Raw genomic sequence first — 13,002 nt, 5'->3', positions numbered from 1 at the left:
TGAGGAGTGAGAGAAACAGAAGTGAATGAGACAAGCAGGAAGTGAGAGACTAGGGACTGCAACGCCCAGACAGCAGAAGAGTGCCGGGAGAGGTCCAGAAATTGCAGCAGAGTGAGCAGAGAAGTGAGCAGAGCAATATCTCTAGGAATTACAACAGAGAGACAGCAGAAGACAACAGGGAGACCGAGACCTCCAGGAATTACAGCAAAGAGACAGGAAAAGTGACCCCCCCCCTCCTCTCCCTTAAGAATTACAACAGAGGGACTGAGACCTCCAGGAATTACAGCAAAGAGAAAAGTGACAATTCTCTCCTCCCCCCAAGAATTACAACAGAGAGACCGAGACTTCCAATAATTATAGTAGAGAAGGCCAAGCCAGAACTTCCATTATAGATACAGCAGGAGGGAGCAAGGAGACTGAGACCCCCCCCCCCCCCCCTAGTCCTCAAACTAGGTCTGCCAGCCCGAGAGAGTAGAAGAGAGCAGGGAGACCGAGACCGCCAGGAATTACAGCAGAAGAGAGTGGGAAGACTCAGACCTCCAGGAGCTCCACCAGAGAGACAGGAGAAGAAGACTGGAAAGGCCCAGGAACTCCCAACCAGAGACAACTAAAGGAGCCGAGACCCTGCAAGAACGCTCAGGTGAGAGGACGACGCTTAACCTTCTCAGTTTCCTACTGTGTGCCACAAGTTAGGTGCATAACTTTAGGCAGTAGTAAGATGCTGCCTAACCATAGAGGGGACAAGCATGTGGGCAGGTTTCTAGAATATGGTAAGTTGCACATCAAGGTGTCAACATGGCCACTAATATTTATTTAGGTATTATATACCACTTATGATCTAAGTGGTTTACATTCAGGTACGCAAGCATTTTCCCTGTCTGTCCTGGTAGGCTCACATTCTATCGAATGTACCTGGGGGCAATGGGGGGATTAAGTGACTTAGCCAGGGTCACAAGAAGCAGTGTGGGTCGTCAACCCACAACCTCAGGGTGCTGAGGCTGTAGCTCTAACCCCAGATGCCAACTTAGGCTCATTCTGTAATGGAATCTGGGCGCCCGGATGCTGTTCCAGCAGTGAGGTGCCTAATTTTGAGCAACCTGTATAGAACCGACCCCCCCCCCCCCCCCCCTCACTGTGTCATTTTCACTCCTGAATGCCTGGGCTTCCTTTGTGCTCCTTTTCCATCATAAAAATAAGGGATGCTGAGTCAGGCCAAGGTCCATTGAGCCCTGCATAGATAGCCAAATGGGGTGGTCCATTTGCTCAAGAACTGGTGGGCGTGGGGGCCTCTCCAACCAAAAATATGTTTGGCTGCCCCTGGAGCCCAGCATCCTCTCACTAATAGTGGCCAGTCCAGGCTACAAGTACCTAATTTCCCCAGGGATAAGCAATGGTTCTCCCAAGACTACCTGGCTCATAATATTTTATTGGCTTTTCCTCCAGGAACTTGTCTAAACCTCTTTTGAAATCTTCAGGGTTGTTTGCTTTAATGACTTCCTCAGTTTATGTGCACACAAAGAAAATTTGACAATTTGTTTTCAGTCTGCTGGTCATTAGCTTCATCCAATATCCTCTTCTTGTTAATGTTGTTTGAAAGGTTAAACAGCTGTTCCCTGTATACCTCCTCCACATCATATTCTCTCTCATTTCACCTAACCTGTTTAACCTCTCTTCATAGAGGAGGTGCTCTGTCCCTTTCCTCATTTTTCTGGTCCTCAGTATGTGCATGCGATTTTGCAAGTTTTCTTCTCTGTCCGTGGACACTTTGCAGGCCGTGAGATAGACTCTATATCAGCACCCTCTGACTTCTCAGAATTAACTGGTGGCTCTGGGAACAGGCTGAGCTGGTTTGCCCCCATTGAATTCTGGGAAGTGTAGTTCTGTGCTCTCTGAACAGGGCAAGTCTGGAAGGCCATTCAGAAAGCTTAGCTTGTCCCTTCCTAACCCTTGTGCCCTGCTACAAATGTGCAGCTCCTACAGAGCAGAGTTCAGGAGCAACGACAGCACACTGACCATCTCTCTTCTATTCAGAATGTCCTCGGGAAGTGTCCGATCCACACGGAAACTAAAGCAGTGGATGATAGAGCAAGTGGACAGTGGCAAGTATCCCGGGCTGGTATGGGATGACCCTGGAAGGACCATGTTCCGTATCCCCTGGAAGCACGCAGGCAAGCAGGACTTCCGCCATGACGAGGATGCAGCCATCTTTCAGGTCCTTGCTGGGTACAGTAAAGTGTGTGGATGAGAGAGTGAAGGGATCAGAGTTGGGTCTGTTTGCTGGAGCAGTGTGTATGCAAGGGTCTCCTTGGGTAAGGTTGGGTTGGGTTCAATTGCTGAAGCAGTGCATGCGTGCGATCTCTGAGGTACAGTTGGGTCTGCTTTGTGGAGCATGTCTTGCTAGGATAGGGTTGAACCCAATTGCTGGAGTTGTGCCCAAGCCAGTCTGGTTTTCATGCACTGCTCCATTACAAGTAAATGTATCATGTATATTCGTTGTGGATGTTCTGAAAACTCAACTGACTTGAGCAACACTTGTGGACTTGACTTGATATCATGCCTCCCTACAACGCCTGAAAGGTGTTACACAAAAGCTCTGATAAATAAAACTGCAAAATTCAACCATCACAAACTTAACCTCCTTCAAGATTTGGAGTTCATATGACCATTCTCAAACATACTTTTCATCATAACTAAATATTTTCATCTTACCCAAAGAACCTTTGTTTCATTGTTGGAGCAGTCTGTGTGTGTGTGTGTAGGGGGAGGGCTGTGTCCTTTTGCTGGAGAATTTGGGGAGGATGGGGATTCTCTTTTGGGTAGGGTCTGGTTCATTGCTGGAGAGTCTAGGTAAAAGTTGGATCTTCTGGCTTGCAGCTATGTTGAAAGTATTGGATCTGGTCTCCTTATCTCAAGAAAAATATAGCGGCACTAGAAATGGCTCATAGAAGAGCAACCAAGATGATAAAGGGGATGGAACTCCTCTCATATGAGGAAAGACTAAAAAGGTTAGGGCTCTTCAGGAAAAGAGAAGACTGAGGGGAGATAGGATTGAAGTGGAACAGGGACAAGTGGATTGATTTTTCACTCCGTCAAAAATTACAAAGACTAGGGGACACTCGATGAAGTTACAGGGAAATACTTTTAAAACCAATAAGAGGAAATATTTTTTCACTCAGAGAATAGTTAAGCTCTGGAACATGTTGCCAAAGGTTGTGGTAAGAGCGGATAGCGTAGCTAGTTTAAGAAGGGTTTGGACAATTTCCTGGAGGAAAAGTCCATAGTCTGTTATTAAGACACTAGTTTTTTAGCCTGTTACATTAACGGGTGCTAGAATAGGTGTGTAGACTTAGGCATTTCTTTCTTTCTTTCTGTCTGTCTTTCTGTCTGTCTCTCCTCCCTATCCAGCAGCACCCCTTCCCTGCTCCCCCTGCCAGCAGTAGCCCTTCTCCCTTCCTTTTACCTCCCTCTGCCAAGCAGTAGCCCTTCCCTGCTCCCCCCTGTCCAGCAGTAGCCCGTCTCCCTTCCTTTTTACCTTCCCTCTGTCCAGCAGCACCCCTTCCTTGCTTCCCCTGTCCAGCAGTAACCCTTCTCCCTTCCTTTTACCTCCCCCCTGTCCAGCATCACCCGTTCCCTGCTCCCCCTGTCCATAAGTAGCCCTTCTCCCTTATTTTTACCTTCCCCCTGTCCAGTAGTACTCCTTCTCCTTTTCCTGCTCCCTGTCTAGCATCAGCTAGGCCGGGAAGCCTCGGGGCTTTCTGTCTCTCTCAGGCAAGATGTCCGATCGCAGCTCTCCTCCCTTTTACCTCCGATTCCTTCCTCTGTGTGCGCCTGGCAGGGGTGCCTTGACCCCCTAGAGTCCAGGACATTTGCCCTTCGTCGAGGCGCAGGCTGGCTGGGGTGTGGGAGGAGGGAAGCCATTGCCGTGTATGCGCATGAGGACGGAGGGCGATGGAGAAACCGCCGCAGGCTCCTACTGTGCATGCGGCGGCACGGATCACGAAGCACGGAGTTTCAACTGCGCATGCGCGCTAATGGTTTGATTAAAGCGGTTGGGGAAAGCCTCTGCTTGCCCTAGAACGGTAGAATGGAATGTTGCTACTCTTTGGGTTTTGGCCAGGTACTAGGGACCTGGATTGGCCAACATGAGAACGGGCTACTGGGCTTGATGGACCATTGGTCTGACCCAGGAAGGCTATTGGCAGCCAAAGGTCAACTTGAGTGTGGATAAGGAGGCCGGATTTCAACTTTAAAAGCCACCAAAGCCATGACCCAGAGGATCTGGGTTTTTTTTACCCATTTCCAACTTTTATTCATTATAATTCATATGTCCTCTTTTTTTCCATTCTGTGCTGTCCATTGTTTTTTGTGGGGGGTTTTGGATTTGGAGTTTCTTTTTATTTTAATTGTAATTTTGTAAACTACTGTGTTATTGCCTAAGGAAGTGCGGTATATTAAATAAAATTATTCCATAAACTGTATGCATGATTCTGTGCAGTAGGAGGAACAGAGCAGTGTTTCCCTGAAGGTCCACCTAGCCAGTGAGAGTTTCAGCGCTGCCCAAGTCCAGTCCTCGCGAGATCTACTGGCAGGCCAGGTTTTCAGGATATCCACAATGAATCTGCATGAGAGAGATTTACCTGCACTGCCTTCTTGGTGTGCAGATCTCTCTCTCATGCATATTCATTGTAGATATCCTGAAAACCTGGCCTGCCAGTAGATCTCGAGGACCGAACCTGCTGTAGAGAATAGATTAATCCATACGCTTCATCCGTCTTCACTATGTCAGTCCTGAAACACCCACTGGCCAAAAGCCAGCTTGGAAATTGACGCGGGTGTCTGTTTGCTGCTTCAGGCTTGGGCAGTTTTTAAGAAGAAATACAAGAAAGGAGACAAGACAGACCCCGCAACGTGGAAGACCCGGCTGCGCTGTGCACTGAACAAGAGCCCTGAGTTCCAGGAGATTTCTGAGCGATCCCAGCTGGACATATCTGAACCTTACAAGGTGTATCGCATCGTGCCCCCTGCAGAACAGAACAGTGAGTGCTGGGCATACTGGGGCAAGATAGTGTGCCCACCCTGACCCAGAGATTTGCTGTTCCCAGCTCTGATCTCATTTTGTGTTTCTTTGCAGTAAAGCCCCTCCCTGGCTGCAAACGAAGGAAGCAGAGCATAAAGAATGAACTGATGAACATGTCATGTGAGGAAGAGGTGGAGGCCGAAGCGTCTGTCATCCTGGACCTCTGCCTGCTGGTGAGCTCTTGGTAGAGATGTACGTGTGTGCTGTGTTCGCAGGGTTTGTGCCAGGATTTTTTCTTCAGTGTTATTGTGTGAGGATTCCATTGTGGTGCTGTGATTTTCATTGTGTGTTCGTTTGACATTTTTAAAATTTATTTATTCAATTTTCTATACTGTTCTCCCAGGAGCTCAGAACGATTTACATGAGTTTATTCAGGTTCTCGAGCATTTTTCCCTGTTTGTCCCAGTAGGCTCAAAATCTATCTAATGTACCTGGGGTAATGGGGGGGATTAAGTGACTTGCCCAGGGTCACAAGGTACAGCATGGGTTTGAACCCACAACCTCAGGGTGCTGAGGCTGTAGCTTTAACCACTTCGCCACGCTAGAAATTAAAATGTAGTAAAAGTGAGCTAAGTATTGGACAATCCAGCCATTGTGACATCACTGATGAGGTTGGCTCTTAGGTATTGGTGGAATGAGACATTATGACATCACAATACCAGCTCCGGTTATCCGAGGCTGAAACTTTTCACACTATTTATTTATTCAATTTTCTATACTGTTCTCTCAGGGGAGCTCAGAACAGTTGATATGAATTTATTCAGGTACTTAAGCATTTTCCCCTGTCTGTCCCAGTGGGCTCACAATCTATTTAATGTACCTGGGGCCAATGGGGGATTAAGTGACCTGCCCAGGGTCACGAGGAGCAGCGTGGGTTTGAACCCACAACCTTAGGGTGCTGAGGCTTTGATTTTGTTGTGGGTTGGTATGAGGGTGCATGTTCTCATCTGTTATGTTGGTAGATTTCTGTGCAGTGTGGTCCTTATCTATTGGCATGTGTGTGTGACATTTTTGCATGGGTGGGCAATAAAACAGTGGGTGTGTGTTGCAGGGACTGAAATCGGATATTAGCAGCTCTGTTTCCCTGGAGGACTCTGGCATCGGAAGCAATGACAGCAGCCCCAGTCCCCAAGAGAGTAAGGAAACCAGTCTGTTCTCCTATCTATCGAATCTTTCTGAGCCCCAGACATGCAGCCACCCACCTACGGACTATCTCACACTGTAACACTTTGGTGCGGTCTTCTTGAGGATGCAGAGTACATTATAATAGTGTGATATTATCTCCCTTCACTCCAGGACTGACCGACACAGTTTCAAATGTGCTAATGGAATCCCAGCCAACGCCAGCCGTGTTTCAAGCAGGTACAGTCTCCATCGCAGTGACTTTGCACATCATATGGGAGATTATCCATGCAGAGCTTTGTGGGTGATGTGGGAGAGATTTTCTGCTGGCACTCGTGACAGAGTCATGAATTAAAACTGAGGGTTCAGAGTGATGATTTTGAGGGCTTGGGGGAGGGGGGAGAGTTTCCCCTGAGAAGGTCTGAGGCTGACTGCAAGTAGATCTCTTTTTCTGTAGAACCCTCTATAAAGCAGGGTCTCCAGTTTATACTGTTGGATTATGGGCAATGGATATACTCTATGCTGGGGATTATGGGTAATGTGTAAGGGGATTCTCTACTTGGGATTCTAAGATTAATTCCCCTTACACTTTTGCCACCTCCCTGCAGGCCCTTATGCCATGCTGATCACTTTTTACTATGGAGGACAGCTGGTCTGCAGAAAGACGGTGCAAAGCAGTGACTGCAGAATCCTCCCTGGCTCTCCCTCGGCAGGTGCGGACCGGAACACGGTGCCTGGGAACATGGAACAGGTTTTCTTCCCATCCACGGTCTCCATCACGGATGTCAACAAACGGCAGGCCACAGAGCAATTTATGTGCAAGCATTTGGAGAAGGGAGTGATGCTGGCCAGCAACTCGCAAGGTATCTTCGTGCAGCGTTCCTGCCAGGGCCGGGTGTTCTGGACCGGCCCGTGTGCCCCCCTCTGTGGACAGCCCAACAAACTGGAGAGAGATACTCACGTCCAGCTCTTTGACAACAAACAGTTCCTGAAAGGTGACGACCAACTCGGCATATTCTTTCTCAGAAAGAGTTGGGGATTTAAAAGATAGTGGCTTAGGTTAAATAAATTATTTAATAGACAACGACGCATAATTTGTCTCCGTCCCTGCAGATCACCGGGGAAAAGTTTCAAGTTTAATTAAAAGTTTGATTTGAGCACAAAATCATAATCCAGTGCAATTTACAAATAATGATAAAATTGGGGTAAAAAGAAAAACACATTAATCAAACCAGACAGTTAATACAACTTTAGACTAACCAAACACAAAAGGTAAAAAGAAAAAAAGAAAGGGTTAAATACAATTTGTAAACAAATAGAAAGGGCAAGGTAATGAAACAATAGGATGGGGAAAAGGTTACCCGCTCAATTTTCACTTATCAGCATTATTAGTTCTGAATATATAAAATTTACATAACTCAGTTAAAAGCGTCCTTAAAAAGCCAGCTATTCAGGAGACTTTTAAACTTACTAAGTAAGTAATTATTCTGTGCCTTTCTTTAGTGTCTATCTCAACCTCAGTCCTACACCAGCATTCTTCAACGCAAGGCTTGAGGGTTAGTTTCTAGGCCCATTCATACTCTGATTCAAGCCATTGTGACATCACTGATTAGGTTGGCTTTTATTGGTGGAATGAAACATTATGACATCACAGTATCATCTCTGGGTACCAGAGATGGTTCTTTTTTAGTGTCTATCTCAACCTCAGTCCTTCTCCACCAGTGTTCTTCAACACAAGGCTTGAGGGTCAGTGGCTGGAAACCATCCCATCCCAAAGTATCAAAACTTTTACTTAAGTACAGTAATTAATTACAGCTACTTAGTTACAACATTTTTATTACTATTGCTGTAGCCAGCTAATAAAGGTTTTTCTAATCTAATCTAATCTTCTATTTGTGTGTCGTGCATACCTATGCAGGCTCAGGGTAACTTACATAGAGAAGTGAGGAAAGAAAGAGGCAGGGAGGAGGGGAAAGAGGGTAGATACTTAGGCAGGCCGTAAAACAATTAATCACCTCCTGAATGTAACATGGTAGGAATACTGCAGAACCAGGAACGTTCTTGCACTGCCTTCCTACTCAAATTCCCCTTCACCGGCTCTACCAACAAGTTCTCCCTCAGCCCCCTTCATTCAGGACAAATCTATTTCTGAGGGTGAGCCTTCTGCAAAAAAAAAAAAAAAAAAAAATAGAGAGCAGGCACGGGGCAGCCCTCACTTCATAGTTCAGGATCCCATGTTCTGTACTGTGCACCCCATGGTCCCAGTAGAGCTGCCCTGCTGGTTGTGGGTCTCAGTTACAGTGATATAAGTAATTGAATGACATTGTTATAATTAAATTGACAAGCAGTCGGGGACATTATGATATAGTGACAGTTACACAGTAGAAGACTGTAATGTTGTTACACAGCAACATTTTATATAATTCTCTTGTCATATAATTGATAATGAACAGTGTTATGATGTGACATTTATACAGTAGCATTGTCATACAGGTTGACATTGTACAATTCAGGTTATATAGATTGGCAATGACATTTTTAAACAGTGACAAAGCTAGAGAGACTGTGTGTGGTAGGCACTGTACAGTTCTGCACCTCTTTCTGGAACTTGCTGACTGGTATATTTAACTGTGCAGACTTGGACCTGTATCATACACAGAGCCGTCCCGCACCGGAGTACCAAGTGACACTATGCTTCGGAGAGGAGATCGCCACAGGTCATTCCGTCAGAGACAAGCTCATTACCCTACAGGTCAGTGCGAAGTACCTAGGATACTCATTCGTTTCAAGTTTTTATTCAAATTTGATGTGCACGCATTGCCAAATATTTCAAAGTGTATTACAAATTAAAAAATTGTGGGAAACATTGTAATAGATTAGTACAAACTAATAATTATAGAAAAAGAAGATATATGGGTAACACATCAGGGAGGGGCAGAAAATGAGGAATAATAAAAAGGGAATCCCTGAGACTTTCCTTCCCTCTGAGTGTCGGTGCTGAGTCCTTTAGAGGCATATTGCAGCTTCTCTTGTAACTTACCTGTGACTGTTTCTTCCCTTTCACCATCTTCTTTTTCTCCTTACAGATTGAACAGGTGAAGGCCAGGCAGCTGATGTTGCAGCCTTTTTCCTCATGAATGTGAATCCCTCCAACTTGCTCCTCTTGGCGTGAAAGAGAACAGAAAGGGAAATGAACCCCATTGCCCCCGAGTCTGCCCTACTCCTCAAAGGGGGCAAGAGCTGCAGAATCAGAGGGCTTTGGAACAACATTTGTTCATGAACTCGGAAGGCTTAGAACTCTCAAAGTTGAGTCTTAAGTGGACGGCGACCTCAAATGGGGGTCGCAAAACCTTCATTTGTGGGTCACAACTTGGGCGGACTTTCCAGGGTTTGCGTGCCTTCTGTGGTGGTTCTAATGGAGCTGCGGCGACAGAACATTGGCTAAGCTCTACACTACAGCCCTCCACTGTTTCCACACAAGCAAATAGATTCTTGTAGTGTGTGATGTATCTTTATAAAAGTGTTAGTGTAGAAGGGGGATCTCTGGTTGTAAATATGTGTTACTTCTGTTCAATCCTTAAGACTCTTCATGAAACTTTTACAGCACCTTAGTATGGGGTTTGGTGTGCTGTGAAGTTTTATGCGTGTATTTTTACCATGTTCTATACGCTAAGAGATGCTTTTTCCCACACTGCATGCTCTCTTATCATATATAAGATTACCTTGTTAAAATAGTTTCTATTATAAAATATTATTCTATAATCAAGTCACTTTATACAATATTAGTTGTCAATAACTGTATTGTTTTCTGAGTATTGGGGGTAGATCTTCAAAGGCATTCAGTTTTGTGTATCTTAGTGATGAGAAAGTCCAAGTGTGAAGACAGTAGGAGGAAGTGTGTGGCGTGGAATATGTGAGGCCTGAAGTCCATGCCCACTTTTTTCCAGATATTACCAGTTAAATCAGACATGTCTTCACAGCTGTCAAGGGGGCTTCAGTGCATGCCTTCGGTGCTGTATTGAATTTTTGGTGGTATGTTTTTCACGTCTTGTCACCTTGCTGTGTACCTTTGCAAATTCAGGGCATTATTTTGTGAGGGCCCCTGTGAATTTTATAGTCCTGTATGTGAAGGGACTTCTTTGCGCTCTGAAAAACCATGCATTAGGACGTGGCCTCCTTGCAATCTGCTATGGCAAGCTGTGGCTCAGCCGTCATTCCCCATCCCCTGTGTACGGCGACGGATGCAATAGACAGAGGTGGGAGCAGCGGAGATAGACACAGCCATGTGTAGGATTGAAAGCAACTGCTTCACCCTACCCCTACTAAAGGTGGAACCTAGGTCAGTGCACTGTGTAATAAATTCAGTTCTTCTTCATTGTCCCTCCAGACCGGATGGTTTACATTCCTCTGCCAGCAGGTGGAGACCGAGATACTGACTTTTGGCTGTGCAGTCCCACGTACAATCAGTCTGTTCTCAGTTTCCAGCAGGGGAAGTGGTAAGCCTGTGCAGTTTTTCCCTGGCTTCGTATAGGGCTATTGGATTTGTTTGGTGGCCTTCTTGTCCCTGTTTGTGGTGCCAGATTGAGCTTGGGGGACCCTTTTGGGGTCCGTCTGACCTTCGGGATGCCATACTCGACTGGTCGAGCCCCTCCCCCAAATTTTTACATTAGAGGTGCCACAGCTGTAAGCCTTGCCACCAATATCCAGGCAAGGCATATAGCTTTGAGAGCCAGTGGGGTCTGTTCAATTTAAATTAAAGTTGTATTGGGGAAAAAAAAAAATCCTGAGGCAGTGCCAGCCTGAAGGGAAGTCTTTTATTGACTTTAACTGCCTACCAACTTTGTTTAATCTTGTAGCGTTTTTCGCAATGAGCACTTTTCAGAAGTGCACTGGCCGCCACGAAAGGGCATCCTTGTCGGCTTCGGGTGCCAGCGAGCAGGGTTCCCCTTCACGTGTGCACTGCTCATCAGCTGCAGGCTTCCCCTACCACCCACACAGGGATTTCCCCAGCCGCCGCCAGTCAGGGAAATAAGGTTTCCCTCACCGCTGATAGTTCTGGGGATTCCATTACCGATGCTGCTGGCTTCTCTTCTTTAGCGGCTGGGTCTGTTCAGACCTTGGAGGAGTGTTCTTCAGTAGGAATATTGTCTGTTTTGGTGGGAAGCATCACCATTTTGCCTGGGGCCTCAGGTGACCTTCCTCCTGTCTTAAAGAGACAGGAGCAGGTTTGCAATGCGTCTCCTGCCTTGGCAGTGAGTCCTTCTTTGCCGCCGGGGGGGAGTTTGCCTCTGATTTTATTTTAGCCATGTACAAGACTTACAGGCAGCCGGGAATCCTGTTTCTCCCCGGGGGTCTCTGGTTTTTTTTTTTGGGGGGGGGGGAGGTTTGCCTTCCACATCTACCCCTGTTCGTCCCCTCTCGGTGTTGGCTGCTACCCAGTCACCCCTGTCATCATTCAAGCGGCTGCAGGTCTCGAGGGACGAGGATTTATTTGCAGACGCGTTTTCACCTGATGAGGACTTGGACCGTTTTATGACCCCCTAAGATCCTCTTGGGAGGATGGATGATGCCGATATGAGTTTTTCTGTGCACATTTTTCACTGGGAAGAGCTGTAGGAGCTTATTCTTCAGTTTTGGCGGTTTTGCGCTTTGAGAAGGAAATGAAGGACCTCCCACTTGTGGTGAACCCCTTGCTTCTGGAGATCCAGTCGGCCTCCTGTTCTTTTCTTATGCATCAGGATATTCGGGATTAGTGTATGTGCAGTGGGAGACGCCGGATGCGCCTTTTCGCTTGGCGCGGTCTATGACCCGGCTTTATCCCATTCCTGATGGGGATAGGGATTCATTTAAGTCTTCTGTGGTTGATGCGGTGGTCTCGGCTATCGCATGTAGACATACGATGAAGGCTGATTGTCCTTGCGGGACTCTCAAGATCGTAAGATGGAGTCTTTTCTTAAGCAGAGTTTTGATGTAGCTACCTTGGTGGTCAAGGTGGCGATTTATGGCGGTCTGGTAGCCCGGGCTTGTTTCTGGTGGTCCAAGTGGGTCCTGGACCGGGAGTCTAATGACTGGTCCTTGGTGAATCAGGAGGTGGCTAAGCTTGAACTCAACGCTTCTTATCTCTCGGATGCCATGTATGATCAGTTGCGGGCATTGACCATGTTCATGGCTCTCGGAGTGGCTTCTCTCCTTATCCTGTGGCTTTGGGGTTGGTCGGCGGATGTGGCATCTGAGGCTAAGCTCAGTAAATTTTCTTCCCGGGGCTCCTTCCTGTTTGGTGAGGAGTTGGATATGTTGGTTAAAGCCTTGAGTGACTCTAAGGTGCCCCAGCTTCCTGAGAACTATCCTCGCCAGGCTTTGCAGCAAGGCATCACCCGGGGGCATTTGAATGCTTTTCATTGTTACTGCCCTGGCCAGAGGGGGCGGCTTATTTTCCTCCCAGGGGCCGTTTATTTCAGCGCATGCAGTCCTTTCGGGGTACCCTTCAAGGGGGAGGTCATGACTCCTCCGGAGGCCCCTCCTCAACCCGCCTGGCCCAGTGACTTCTTGTGGGTCCTTCCCCCATTCAATAGCAGCTTTATTTTTATGTACCACAATACCACAAACCAGTTTACAGAGGAAGAGACTTTCAAAATTACATTAACATGGTAAGATTAATCAATTTTTCCTGGAAGTGTTTTAGAAGTACATCATGGTAGAAGTGGAGTCAGAGAAATTTGTCAAAGAGATAAGTTTTGATTGACTGTTTAAAAGTTTGGTTAGAAAGAGCATTTGAGATAAAGTTGGTTAAACGTTTATTCTAT

At 46.6% G+C, this 13,002-nt stretch overlaps 1 protein-coding gene across 2 annotated transcripts; it reads left to right on the top strand.

Annotated features, from left to right (window-relative positions):
- IRF9 (interferon regulatory factor 9) lies at positions 1-12,990 on the top strand. Of its 2 annotated transcripts, none has more exons than XM_033925375.1 (9): positions 1-640; positions 2,032-2,212; positions 4,853-5,036; positions 5,132-5,250; positions 6,129-6,213; positions 6,374-6,439; positions 6,913-7,194; positions 8,836-8,951; positions 9,286-12,990. In XM_033925375.1, exons 2-9 carry the CDS (start codon positions 2,033-2,035, stop codon positions 9,334-9,336), a joined length of 1,083 nt encoding a protein of 360 aa, XP_033781266.1. In that variant the 5' UTR covers positions 1-640; position 2,032; the 3' UTR covers positions 9,337-12,990. The 2 variants fall into 2 exon arrangements, with proteins under 2 accessions (XP_033781266.1, XP_033781265.1); XM_033925374.1 differs by having other exon boundaries at positions 2-640; positions 6,808-7,194.
- The last annotated feature ends 12 nt before the right edge of the window (positions 12,991-13,002 follow it).

Source organism: Geotrypetes seraphini, chromosome 16 (genome assembly GCF_902459505.1).
Source record: "Geotrypetes seraphini chromosome 16, aGeoSer1.1, whole genome shotgun sequence".
In the NCBI taxonomy this organism is placed as follows: Eukaryota; Metazoa; Chordata; class Amphibia; order Gymnophiona; family Dermophiidae; genus Geotrypetes; species Geotrypetes seraphini.
The sequence above is the reverse complement of the archived record's forward strand: the minus strand, read 5'-3'. Positions and strand labels throughout refer to the sequence as shown.